General features: G+C 40.6%; 1 protein-coding gene across 3 annotated transcripts; it reads right to left on the bottom strand.

Moving 5' to 3' along the window:
* Nucleotides 1-6,611: 6,611 nt before the first annotated feature.
* mtrf1l (mitochondrial translational release factor 1-like) lies at nucleotides 6,612-11,218 on the bottom strand. 3 transcript variants are annotated; one of them, XM_005474398.4, is made up of 9 exons: nucleotides 10,984-11,218; nucleotides 10,155-10,583; nucleotides 9,963-10,042; nucleotides 9,686-9,790; nucleotides 9,435-9,513; nucleotides 8,156-8,319; nucleotides 7,860-7,977; nucleotides 7,409-7,545; nucleotides 6,612-7,180 (listed from the first exon to the last, which is right to left on the bottom strand). In XM_005474398.4, coding segments are annotated over exons 1-9 (1,326 nt in total). In that variant the 5' UTR covers nucleotides 10,985-11,218; the 3' UTR covers nucleotides 6,612-6,967. The 3 variants fall into 3 exon arrangements, with proteins under 3 accessions (XP_005474455.1, XP_003438265.2, XP_013126698.1); XM_003438217.5 differs by having other exon boundaries at nucleotides 10,155-11,218; XM_013271244.3 differs by lacking the exons at nucleotides 10,155-10,583; nucleotides 10,984-11,218 and having other exon boundaries at nucleotides 9,686-9,768; nucleotides 9,963-10,032.
* Nucleotides 11,219-12,793: the final 1,575 nt, after the last annotated feature.

The following is a 12,793-nucleotide window of genomic DNA, read 5'->3' as shown; positions in this document are numbered from 1 at the left end:
GCATTATGGGTGATGTAGTTCATAAAGAAAACGAGCGCCCAACCAAACTACACTGCTCAAAAAATAAAGGGAACACTTAAACAACACAATGTAACTCCAAGTCAATCGCTCTTCTGTGAAATCAAACTGTCCACTTAGGAAGCAAAACACTGACAACCCCAAGTTTGGCAACTTCGCCACTGGTGCCCTGTGCTCTTCACAGATGAAAGCAGGTTGACACTGAGCACATGTGACAGAGTCTGGAGATAGAATAGAATAGAATAGCCTTTATTGTCATTGTACAGGGTACAACTTAATTGGAGTGCCACTCCCTTGGTGCAAAATGCAATAATAAATATAAATGTAAAATATAAAGGTACAATAAAACAAACCTAAGTACTCACAAAAGTAAGCATGATATTTACAGGATAGCAGCATTAATATAATGACAGTATGACAGTATGAATAGCAGCATAATATAATGACAGTGACAGTATGGTATGGCTAAGCAGGTTCAATCGTTTTGTGCTTATTTACAACGGTGATAGCTCTGGGAAAGAAGCTATCCCTGAATCTGTTTGTCCTGGTTTTATGTGACCTGTATCGTCGGCCTGACGGTAATAGTTCAAACAGTTGATTGCTGGGGAATGGTCCTTGATGATATTGCCAGCTCTGCTGAGGTACCGGGAGTTTGCAATGACCTCCAGGCTGGGCAGAGAGCAGCCAGTGATCTTCTGGGCTGTGTTGATGACCCTCTGCAGTACTTTCCTGTCTGCAGCTGAGCACCCTGCATACCATGTTGTTATGCCGTACGTTAGGATGCTCTCTATGGTGGCTCTGTAGAATGTCACCAGCAGCCTCTCCTCCAGGTTGTTCCTCCTGAGCACTCTCAGAAAGTGGAGACGCTGCTGGGCCTTTTTTACCACCGCCGTGGTATTTGCAGTCCAGGAGAGATCATCAGAGATCTGCACGCCCAGAAACCTCATGGAGTGTACCCTCTCCACACGGTTCCCGTGAATGTAAAGTGGGGCCGGGTCTGCTCTGCCCTTCCTGAAGTCCAAGATGAGTTCTTTAGTTTTCGTGGTGTTCAGTTGGAGGTTGTTAACTGAACACCACTCAGTCAGTCTGTTGACCGACTGGAGACTGCTGCCTGGAGACTGCTGCCTGCAACATCCTCCAGCATGACCGGTTTGGCAGTGGGTCAGTAATGGTGTGGGGTGGCATTTCTTTGGGGGCCGCACAGCCACATGTGCTCGCCAGAGGTAGCCTGACTGCCATTAAGTGCCGAGATGAGATCCTCAGACACCTTGTGAGACCATATGCTGATGCGGTTGGCCCTGGGTTCCTAGTAATGCAAGACAATGCTACACCTCATGTTGCTGGAGTGTATCAGCAGTTCCTGCAAGACGAAGGCATTGATGCTATGGACTGGCCCGCCCATTCCCCAGACCTGAATCCAATTGAGTACATCTGGGACATCTTGTCTCGCTCCATCCACCAACGCCACATTGCACCACAGACTGTCCAGGAGTTGGCGGATGCTTTAGTCCAGGTCTGGGAGGAAATCCCTCTAAAGACCATCTGCCACCTCATCAGGAGGATGCCCAGGCATTGTAGGGAGGTCATACAGGCACGTGGAGGCCACACACACTACTAAGCCTCATTTTGACTTGTTTTAAGGACATTATATCAAGTTGGATCAGCCTGTAGTGTGTTTTTCCACTTTAATTTTGAGTGTGACTCCAAATCCAGATCTTCATGGTTGCTAAATTTGATTTCTATTGATAATTTTTGTGTGATTTTGTTTACAGTACATTCATCTATGTAAAGAACAAAGTATTTAATAAGAATATTTCATTCATTCAGATCTGGGATGTCTTATTTTTGTGTTCCCTGCATTTGTTTTGAGCAGTGTATTTTCTAAATAAACGAAGTAGAGTTTACACTATTTAATACAGAAAGTGCAAATGTGGTCTAGGGTGGTTCTTTTAATGTATTTTCCATCCATATAAAAATAAAGCACAATACCCCATATCTTAAAAACAAAGAGAGACAGAGAGAGCAGTACTTAGGTCATTTTGGTTGAATTTGAGCAAGATCCCACAAGAAACAGGGTGACTCCAAGACTTTAGAAAATGAATAAATAAATAAATAAAATGAGGTTGCTAAGGGGGTCCACTGGAAATTGGAAATCAGAATATCTGATCAGATTCAGTTCAACAAGAATGGTGTATACAGTTCTTAACGAATTTATTATACTACCATTCAATCTAAAGTTTATGCCACAGCTGCCTTAAATTACCATTACTGGTAATAACCAAAATAATTTTATGTGTTTCTGTAATGGTTAATTCACCAGTACGTGCAAACTCTTTAATCAAAATTGTATTTTTAATCAGAATCAGAATCAGAATCGTGTTTATTGGCCATGTATATGTGCAGACAAATACACACACGTGTCTATATATACATTACACATGCATACACATACATACACAAAGCTGTATAAACCAACTATAAATAACTAATCTAAACTTATATACATAAAATACAGAAATGAAATGAGGTGGAATGAATACTACAGGATGTACATAAGGTGCAGTTGCAGTCTGGCAGTGGGAGCAGCGTGACAGGTCAACTGTTAGAAGGGAGATGGCGAGGGGAAAGAAACTGTTCCTGTGTCGGGTGGTCCTGGTCTGCAGGCTTCTGTACCGTCTGCCAGACGGCAGCAGATCAAAAAGTCTGTGTCCAGGGTGTGAGGGATCTGTGATGATTTTCCCTGCCCATTTCCTGGTTCTTGAGAGGTACAGATCCTGGATGGAGGGCAGGGGGGTGCCGATGATCCTTTCTGCTGCCCGTACAGTCCGCTGCAGTCTGCTCCTGTCCTGTTTAGTGGCTGCACCATACCAGACTGTGATGGAGGAGCACAGGACAGACTCAATGACTGCAGTGTAGAACTGGATCAGCAGCTCCTGTGGAAGACTGTACTTCCCCAGTTGTCTCAGGAAGTACATCCTCTGCTGGGTCTTTTTGAGGATGGAGTTGATGTTGGTCTCCCACTTCAGGTCCTGGGAGATGGTGGTACCCAGGAACTTGAAGATCTTCACAGTCGACACAGGGCTGTCTGATATGGTGAGGGGGAGCAGTGTTGAGGGATGTCTCCTGAAGTCTACTGTCATCTCTACAGTTTTAAGAGTGTTCAGCTCCAGATTGTGCTGACTGCACCAGAGTACCAGCCGCTCAACTTCCTGCCGGTATGCAGACTCATCACCATCCTGAATGAGGCCAATGACAGTGGTGTCATCTGCAAACTTTAGGAGTTTAACAGCCGAGTTCATGGAGGTGCAGTCATTAGTGTAGGGGGAGAACAGTAGTGGTGAGAGGACACATCCTTGAGGGGCACCAATACTGAGGGACCGAGTTTCAGAGGTGATCTCCCCCAGCCTCACTTGTTGCTTTCTGTCTGTCAGGAAGCTGGTGATCCACTGACTTGAAGCAGTCAAACATATTCCTGGATGGAGTAGAGCTTGAATTAGCTCCAGAATTTAAATATCTTGGGGTCATTCTAGACCCAACATTATCCTTCAAGAGTCACATAAATAAAGTGTCCCAGGTAATTAAATTTAATAATCGAAATTTTAATCATATACGTAATAATTTAAATATGAATGTAGCAAAAACTTATTTTTACTCAATGATCATCTCTCATATGGACTATTGTTTGACGTCCTGGTCACTTGCTTGTCCAACAACACTTAAAACTATTGAAAACATTTAGAAAAGAAGTTTAAAACTACTTGACAAAAAACCGACTTCCCACCACCACTGTCATGTGTTACAAAAAAATAAATTACTGAACTTCAATAACTTAGTGAAACTTAAAAGAGTCTGTTTAATATATAAAGTCTTACACTCCCTTGCTCCACCACCACTAAAGCAGTTCATTAGGCATAAAGAAAGCTCAGACAGGACCACTCGAGCTACAATCCGAGGAGACTTGTTTATACCCCACAGACGGACAGCATTTGGGCAGAACGTCCTCTCTGTCAAGGGTGGTCATCTGTGGAACAGTCTTCCTCAACCCATTAGAGAGTGCTCTACATTCAATTTGTTTAAGGCACAGGTTAAAAACCGGTTATGGACAAATCAAGTGTGTGATCATGTATAAGTTGTATAGTTTTAATGTTTTATTTGGGAACAGAATGGTGTGTATGTGTAAGTTTGGTGATGGAGTTTTTATTATGAATGAATGATGAATTTTTATGAATTATTATGTCTATTTTTTATGTTTAAGGACAACAGATGGAAATTAGCCTTTGGCTATAATCTGGCATCTTGATGCATTCTCAATCATCCAGGGAAGTAAATCTCCAAAAGTTGAATCTGTTCATCTGGACGTAGCGTTTTGTGGGAGAAACGTTTCGTCACTCATCCAAGTGACTTCTTCAGTCTCAGCTGACTGCAGGTTTCCAGGTTTGCATAATGACTGAACCCAGCCCACTGAAGGAACAATGAGCTGTGAGGTCAGTTCCTTAATCATAATTATGCAAATTCCCATGACCATTGATCAACAATCACTGACCAAAACCCACTGATCAAAGAACACTGATCAATGGCCATGAGTACCATTCACAGAGAGTTGGGGAATGGCTGCAATCACAGCATTGTAAGATGGCGAAAGGCCTAAGGGTACATCTATCGCCAGGAGGAAAGGGGGGTGAGAGGTGTGATGGAAGTCGTTGAGTCTGGATTGGAGAGGGTGATGATGGTCATTGAGTTTGAAATGGGGAGGGTGGTGGTGGTCGTTGAGTCTGAAATGGGGAGGGTGGTGGTGGTCGTTGGGTCTGGATTGGGGAGGGTGGGGGTGAAGGGGGGTGAAGTGGAAGGTATGTTGGGGGTCAGTGTCTGAAGCAGTGTCTCTGGGGAGGGGAGGGTGAGGCGTGGGAGTCTGTCCGTCTCAAACCTGCAGTAGAATGTATTTAGCTCGTTGGCCAGGTCTTTGTTTGCTTCAACAGTGGGTGGGGGGCGTCTGTAGCTGGTGATTTCCTGCAGGCCCCTCCACACTGACGCAGGGTCGTTGGCTGAGAGCCGTTCTTCCAGCTTCTGGGAGTAGATCCTTTTAGCTGCTTTGATCTCCTTGGTCAGTGTGTTCCTGGCTTGCTTGTACAGGGCCCTGTCACCACTTCTGTAGGCGTCCTCCTTGGCCTTACGAAGATGTTGGAGTTTAGGAGTGAACCATGGTTTATTGTTGTTGTATGTGCAAAAGGTCTTTGTTGGCACACACACGTCTTCACAAAAACTGATGTATGATGTCACAGTGTCCATGAGCTCATCCAGGTTATCAGATGCAGCTTCAAAAACAGTCCAATCAGTGCAGTCAAAACAGTCCTGCAGTTCCTGCTTTGCTGCGTTAGTCCACTTCTTCACGGTTTTGACTACAGGCTTGGCACGTTTGAGTTTTTGCCTATAAACTGGAATAAGATGGACCAGGCAGTGATCAGAATGTCCCAAAGCTGCCCGGGGCACAGAGCGATAGGCATCTTTTAGAGTGGTGTAACAGTGATCCAGTATGATGTTGTCCCTGGTAGGGCAGTCTATATGCTGTCTGTATTTAGAGAGATCGTGGTTGAGGTTTGCTCTGTTAAAATCCCCAAGGATAATTGTAAAGGAATCCGGGAATTTCCTTTCCAGGGTGGTGATCTGGTCAGCCAGCTCGCACAGTGCGTTGTTCGAGTTGGCCTGAGGAGGGATGTAAACTCCGACCAGTCTACGTCTCCTCCAGGAGCCACAGAGAGCTGCTGCGCCTCCAACTAAAATCTCCAAAAAATTTTCCAGGTTTGTGAAAAATGGATAAGAACTATAGTGAGACGACTGCCTGATGTTTAGCAGTTCATCTCTGGAGAAAGTGATGTGGTCTGAGTGACCAAAATCGCAGAAAATAAACATAAACAAGAAATGCTAAAATCTAATTATTGTTCTGGTCCATGAATCTTCAAATCTACTATTTTTACTGTTTTTTTTGTAAAACAGTAAAGCATGATATTTTTTTTTTACTAAGATGCCAAATCAAAGTATTCCACTTGCATTCCTGAGCAGAAAAATTAGTTATGCTTGAGTCATTTGTAACCAGTGAGCGAGCTCAAACTGAGGTATACAAATGTGAATTCAGTTTGCTATTTAAATAATAAATAAAAAATATAACTTTTAAACAAGTTTTTAAAAGATTTCTAAAATATTTGTGTTTCCTTGGTGTTAGGAAAGATGGTCTAATAAATTTTATTAAGCACTGTATATCACTGGGCATGATTTTCAGACTTTGTTTTTGCCACCCCATGCTCCAATATAGATGACAGTATATGATTAATAGCACTGCACAAGAGATTAAACAGCATTTTGTACTGAATAACTGTTTTGCATTTTGGTGGAACAAGTTTTTAAAGTCTTTATTGAAGTGGTTCCATAGTCTAGTGGTTAACATGTTTGCCTAAAAACATCCCTAGTTTGAGACCAGAGGTCATAAGCCTGGATAAATAGGAGGGTTGTAGAAAGGCATCTGGTGCCAAATCAAACATATAGATCCATCTACTGTGATGACCTCTTGGGTAGTAAGGAAGCAGAGATAATTTATAATCTGCTTAAGCAGTACAAACATTTAACATGTTTGGTGATTTGCCTTATTTTTATGCCAGACACCCTCCCTGAACTTCCCTTGAGGTATTTGGGTCTCCTCCCAGAATCTTTCACTTGTCAGACAAATGTGCAAATTGACTAAATTATAGATCCACTCAAAAAAAGTTGAGTTACTTATTTGCCAATTTTTTGTTTGTTGTGACGCTGTGTCACTTTCGGACACGCATCTCGTATCAGGCACTGCTGAGATTTGTGCCCACTTTTAATGCATCATCTTCTCTTTCCCTACACAGTTTTCACAGTCTAGGAATGACCAGCATTACATTATTATCTGAAATAAATTCTGTCAGAGACAAACTCATGAGCTGTCCTGACTGTTTTCTCCCAGCAGTTCCATGAGAATCTCCTGGCTGGAAAACTCCTGAAGTGAGGAGTTCATCTCGTCCAGAAGATCCTCTCCCAGCAGGAAGCTTTTTAAATCGTGCAGAGTCATGCCAATCCGGTGGTCTGTTATGCGATCTTGGGAAAAGTTGTAGGTCCGAATCTTCTCTGAGCGTCCTTTAGTGCCGATCTGGAGGAGAAGGAAAAGGAGAAGCACTGAATTTAGCGATGTTTGTTACTTCTAGCAACAAAATCACTAATATCTTACCTGTGTTTTCATTATATTTTCACACCAGTCAAATTCAACATCATGTCAGTGTTTTAGAGACAAAGCATCACATTTGTATTTTATGTTGTATTTTATGGTTTCCACCTGTGGTTTACCTTTAACTGTCCTTTGTATCTCACTGTGTCCTACCTGTATTTTCCGCTGGTTGTAGCGTTTGCTGGTCTCCTCTTCCAGCTTCATGCTGTACAGTTTTGCTCTCAGGGACTTCATGGCTTTCTCCCTGTTCTTCAGTTGGGACCGCTCCTGCTGGCATTCCGCAACCACACCTGCCCAACAAACACACAATAAAGATCTACTTTACTGCATTTATCCATCCTTACATTTTCTTCCTCTTATCTAATTCAGGGTCGTGGGGGATCTGGGGCCTATCCACTAGATAAGAGCCAAGGTACAGCCTGGATAGGTTGCCAGTCTGTCGCAGTGCTAATTCCTTTCAACCACTTTAAACAGCACTGTCATCTCCTTTCGTTAATAGTCTATGAAAAACAGACTATATTCCCCATTTGTGGAAGGAATAACAGATGCCTCAAACTTAATTGCCATGTATTGCATTCAGTTTCGTGCTATGTCCAGTTTTTACCTGTAGGAAGATGAACTATCCTGACAGCGCTGTCTGTGGTGTTGACATGTTGACCTCCAGCTCCACTCGCCCTCTTAGTGTCTATCCTGAGGTCCTTTGGGTTTATTGTGAAAGAGATCTGACAAGAACACAAACAAACATTACAAATTACATATACTACATATATTTAGATCAGCAGCAGCTAAACAGAACAAAACACTCTGGAAACTTTGTAAGTTTAATGAGGATTCATTTGAGCAAACTGAGCTGTTTTAACAGCATCCTTGTTATTTGGATACATCCATTTGCAGCTGTACCTCAGTGGGCTGGGGCAGCACAGCCACAGTCATGGTGCTGGTGTGCATCCGGCCCTGTTTTTCAGTCTTGGGAACCCTCTGAACGCGATGAACTCCTGCCTCAAACTTCATCCTTTTGTAGCTCTGAGGGCCGCTGATACTAGCTGAGGCGTGACGTAGTCCACCTGTTCTTACGTGACAAATAATTAACATAGATTAACATAAATAAATTTAATATTTGTGTATTCTTGGTTTTTTTTGGGGGGGGGGGGGGTTGTTTTGTTTTTGTTTTTTACAATAGGTGGTCTAAGGAATTTGTTAAGCACTGTAACATAAAAAAGCTGATTTCCCTGATGTTGTTTTATTATAACAACCACAGAAATTTCACTATTTTAATACAAAAACAGATGGAAAAAATTTAGGTATGATTTGAGTGAATTGAGTCTTTTAATGTGACCACGAATAAAGTATTTGATTTGGTGCATGTTTTTAGATTACAAGTTTAAAAATGAACTTTTCCCCACTGTTTAATGGCACTGTTTGAATCCATACCGCTGAACATTCAGTATCTCTGTGGCACAAGGGCTCCCTCTTGTGCTTCATATAAGTTACTACAATTTTACCAAATCAAAACTTCAGGCCTTTGCTGTTTTTTGTAAACACGTTTCGCAAATCTACTTTTTCTTCTTTTTTTAATTAGACATCACCTCATAACCTAAATTTCAGTCGCTAGCTGAAAAATTGCCAAACGTTGTCTTTTTCATGTGGAAGGGACACATAAAATTGAATTCACTCTGATTCTGACAGATACTAAACAAGAGAAAATCCATAAAAGCGTAAGAATGACCACGTGACTGAGACCACCAAAAACTAAGGAATAATTCTTGATTAGTTTTGATTCTTCTCTCAAATTTGTTAAACAAGCATTTCTGTTTCTCTGTGACGTTTTCTTAGTGCATGCATGGCATTATTTTTGTTTGTGCTTTCTTTTGTCTTTTAGGATTATTACTTTGCTATGAATATATAATTGAGTAAATATAGTAATTAGAAATTTGGCTTCTGTAAACTATATGATTTCACTGATGCTGAGCTTGTGTCTTTAACTGAACAGATCTATTTTCTTTTCCTTTTTTTTTTTAATTTTTAATGTCTTTCCTTCATTTGGAAATCCAATAAATACATTAAAGTAATCTTTTTTAAAAAACTGTAATGATAGTTTTTCTTTAAAGTTTTAACCCTGATATGATGGAAAAATAAATGTGTGGAAGATTTTGTAATAGAAATGTGTATGTCCACTGACCTAGCTCACTGGTTGTGTGCTCCAGGATGTCAAAGGACCAGCCGTGGTGATGAGCAAAGCCCTGGTACATGTCAAACACCTTAAGGGGAGAGGAGAACATAGAAGTTGGCATGTAAATACAGAAAAAAAAAAACCCTTTCGCTTTATTCTTTATTGCAGATGGCATGTGTGTCTGTGAGCATCCTGTTTTTGGCCAGCTGCAATAGCAATATTCAATTTAAAATAACTAATACACATATGGACTTCCTGACCTCAGCAGTGAACAGCATGGCTTCTTGACCACCAACGCCAGCGGTGACCTCCAGGACGAGGTCACTCAGATCAATCTCCTCCTCTGGAATCAATAGATCCAGAATCTGATTTGATGATGCATGTTGATTAACAAGAGAAATGTGATAATGTGTCAGCTGTGCAACAAGTATAACAACACTGAAAATGCAAAGAGAAACACTGTCAGCGCGCTCAATAAGATTTACCAATAGCTCGGGTGAGACCTTGATATCACAAAGTGAAAAATCAAGTTTCTACCTTTTGTCTAAGAGTTTGAATATCTTCCAAACAGCCTGCTCTCTCCACCTCTGCCAGTTCCCGCAAACATGGGTCTTCATCTTTGAGGAAAAACAGACACCCATAGAATTTTTACCATGATCTGAGAGTAATTGTACTCTCACAAAATGAGAGCAACTGTGGCTTAGTAATTAGAGATCTTTCTCCACAAACCTTTCAGAAGCGTCTCAGTCTCTGCAATCTCTTTTTGCTTGGTGTCCAGCTCTCTGATGGTCTGGATAAGAGGAGCCAGCAGGGACACTTTGGTCCTCTTGGCCTTCAGTTCATCCTCACTGCACTGCTCCTCTACCAAATTGCCACTGATGGCTTGTAAACATTCACTGTACTCTGCCTCAGTCTTCCTTAGGTGCTCCTGCAGAGACTTCCTGGCAAAAATCTCATCCACTGACAACAACTTCATCATCAGTGGCGTGCTGGTGTAAAGAGTTCTTTTAGCTCTATTTTCAACAGTTTGGTTTAAGACATATGGTGGTTTTTGAAAGCGAGGTATCCATAGATTATAGGCAGACTCTTTTCCTCTGGGCAGAAGGTTTAGAAGTCTTCTGTAAGCCATTTTACATGTAGATGTGGCTGAAATATTCACTGCGTAGTAAACAGACTTGATTTTTGCCGGTCTCTAGTCCATTTAGCCAAATCTCATTCAAAAATACAGAAGTTGGTATTTATTTATGTTTTAACACAAATAAATTCCTTTCAGATGCTACATTAAGATACAGCCTATATAGTGAAAAGAAATTCTTGAATTCGGCGTAAATATAACAGGGCAGTGATAACTTTACTTTGATGACACTTTAAATTTTGTAACAGGTTCAAGTCAGTGGTGAGAAGCTCTCATGCGGAATACTACAACCCAACAACAGATTATTCTTTTGGATTCAGAAAATCTTTGACAAAACATGGCTGATGGGTGGTGTGTTTACAATTAAGTCTGAACTAATCTACAAAAACATGATATGAATATCTGAGGAAGTAAACGACTCACTGAAGGTTCCCTGCTAGCTCAACGTGATCATAAAATCAAATTTCAAGATGCCGAATGCTTTAATCCATTTTTCCCGTTAGCGGTGGCTATATCGGATCAGTCTCCAGTCATAAATTCTTTAAACATTGTCTAGAAACGTCCTATTAACATCATTTACAAACAGCTTGCTTCGTTACCACCTTGCTAAAGGGCGCAGACATATTGAATATTTTCTTCTTTTTTTCATATTTCTTGCGATTGGGAAACAGCTTTACAGTTCAGTGCTGCCACCTTCTGGATGGTACTGTGTACTGGACCTGGCCACAATGAGAAACTAAAGAATGGGTTACCACACATGATCTGAAATTGTGGTAAACAACAACAACAACAACATAATAACGCTATTCCCATGGACAGTCACAGTAGGTCTACTCAACTATTTAGCCATAAGCTTGCATGTTTACTGCAGTAATTTGACTTTTTTTTTAACATCTTCTGATTTCATTATGCTTCTAACTTCAGTTTGACTGTAATTTCATATTTAATTCTGATTTTTGACTACCAATTTGTTAACTTGGAAGTGATAGTCTCATTCAAATTAGACTACATACTAATGTTTTTGTTTTTTATGTTATAACTTATAATATAAGTTGAATAAAAATGGCATTCTCTTCACATTTGTGACTAGAATTCATGTCATTCTACGTGATTATTACCCATTTCTGAAGGATATAACTATTCACCCTTCAGAAACTGTCACAACTGAAGAAGCCTCTCAGATGAGAGGTGAAACGTCTTCATGTAACTTAAAGAAGTCCAGTTTGTTTCTTTCCAGTTTCCTTAGACTTCCAAAAAGGAATTATTTAAGATGGATTGATCCTCTGTTATACTGTGTTTTGTATCTTTGACCAAACTTATTGAAACTACCCTTAGATATGAGCACATCTTCTTCTTTGAGCTAATGATATAAATGAATACTAAATTCACTAAGTTTCCCATCCTTGATGAACTTGTCAACAAAATCCACACTGTAAATGCTACTTGAACTGACAAGGAAAAGATAAATATCAGATATACTGCTATAAATTATATTTTAGAAATACATTTGAATGAATTTAGCCTATTGGATGTGCAAGTGTGTAATGTTAATAAATCCCTGACCCCCAAGATAAACATATCCTCTTCATATATAATCAGTCTTGCATAATCTTGCTGCTACTAATTAACAAGGCTACTTTGTTTTTAATTAACTGTGGGGGTGGGGGGTTTCGAGTGGCCTCTCATGGCATTTGGAGTCAATGATATTGCATGTGAATTGTAGACCCCCCACTGATCGGGCATGGTGTGAATCATTAGGACAAATTAACATGCCACTTGAACATAATGCTGAAACCCATATAAGTAACTGGCAATCAAGAGGATGAGCAGGGGCCATATGTGGTCTGGGGTGCAGGTATTTCACTGTGTTCTGTCTTCAATCTAGGAATGTATGTGCATACAAACAATAATTCATCTGCGCACATGCATGAACAAAATTCTCTAATATCAGCATCAACACATCAACACAAACACACCATGTTGCTTGGTACATGCTTTGCATACTTTACTGCTTGCTCTGGCCCACAGTAGATTGCTCAGTGCTCGAAATAAACACCAGGAAAAATAGCACGCAGTTTCCCCACTATGTGAAATTTTATGGAAAATATTAAGAATCTAACTCTGAAAATACTGCTTTTAAAGTTTAAAGTCGTATACAACAGACTGTTAAATAACATGATTACATATACACATTTAGCTTGCAGAAACTGTAAGCTAAATAGCAAACAATGGC

This window comes from Oreochromis niloticus, linkage group LG13 (assembly GCF_001858045.2).
Source record: "Oreochromis niloticus isolate F11D_XX linkage group LG13, O_niloticus_UMD_NMBU, whole genome shotgun sequence".
Taxonomy (NCBI): Eukaryota; Metazoa; Chordata; class Actinopteri; order Cichliformes; family Cichlidae; genus Oreochromis; species Oreochromis niloticus.
This window is presented reverse-complemented; position numbering and strand designations above follow the sequence as displayed.

Excerpts from the sequence above, each read along its gene's own strand:
- mtrf1l (XM_005474398.4), bottom strand. Across the intron at positions 10,043-10,154 it reads GACTGAGACGCTTCTGAAAG|ATGAAGACCCATGTTTGCGG; the intron begins GTTTGTGGAGAA and ends TTTTCCTCAAAG. Across the intron at positions 7,181-7,408 it reads ACAACCAGCGGAAAATACAG|ATCGGCACTAAAGGACGCTC; the intron begins GTAGGACACAGT and ends CTTCTCCTCCAG.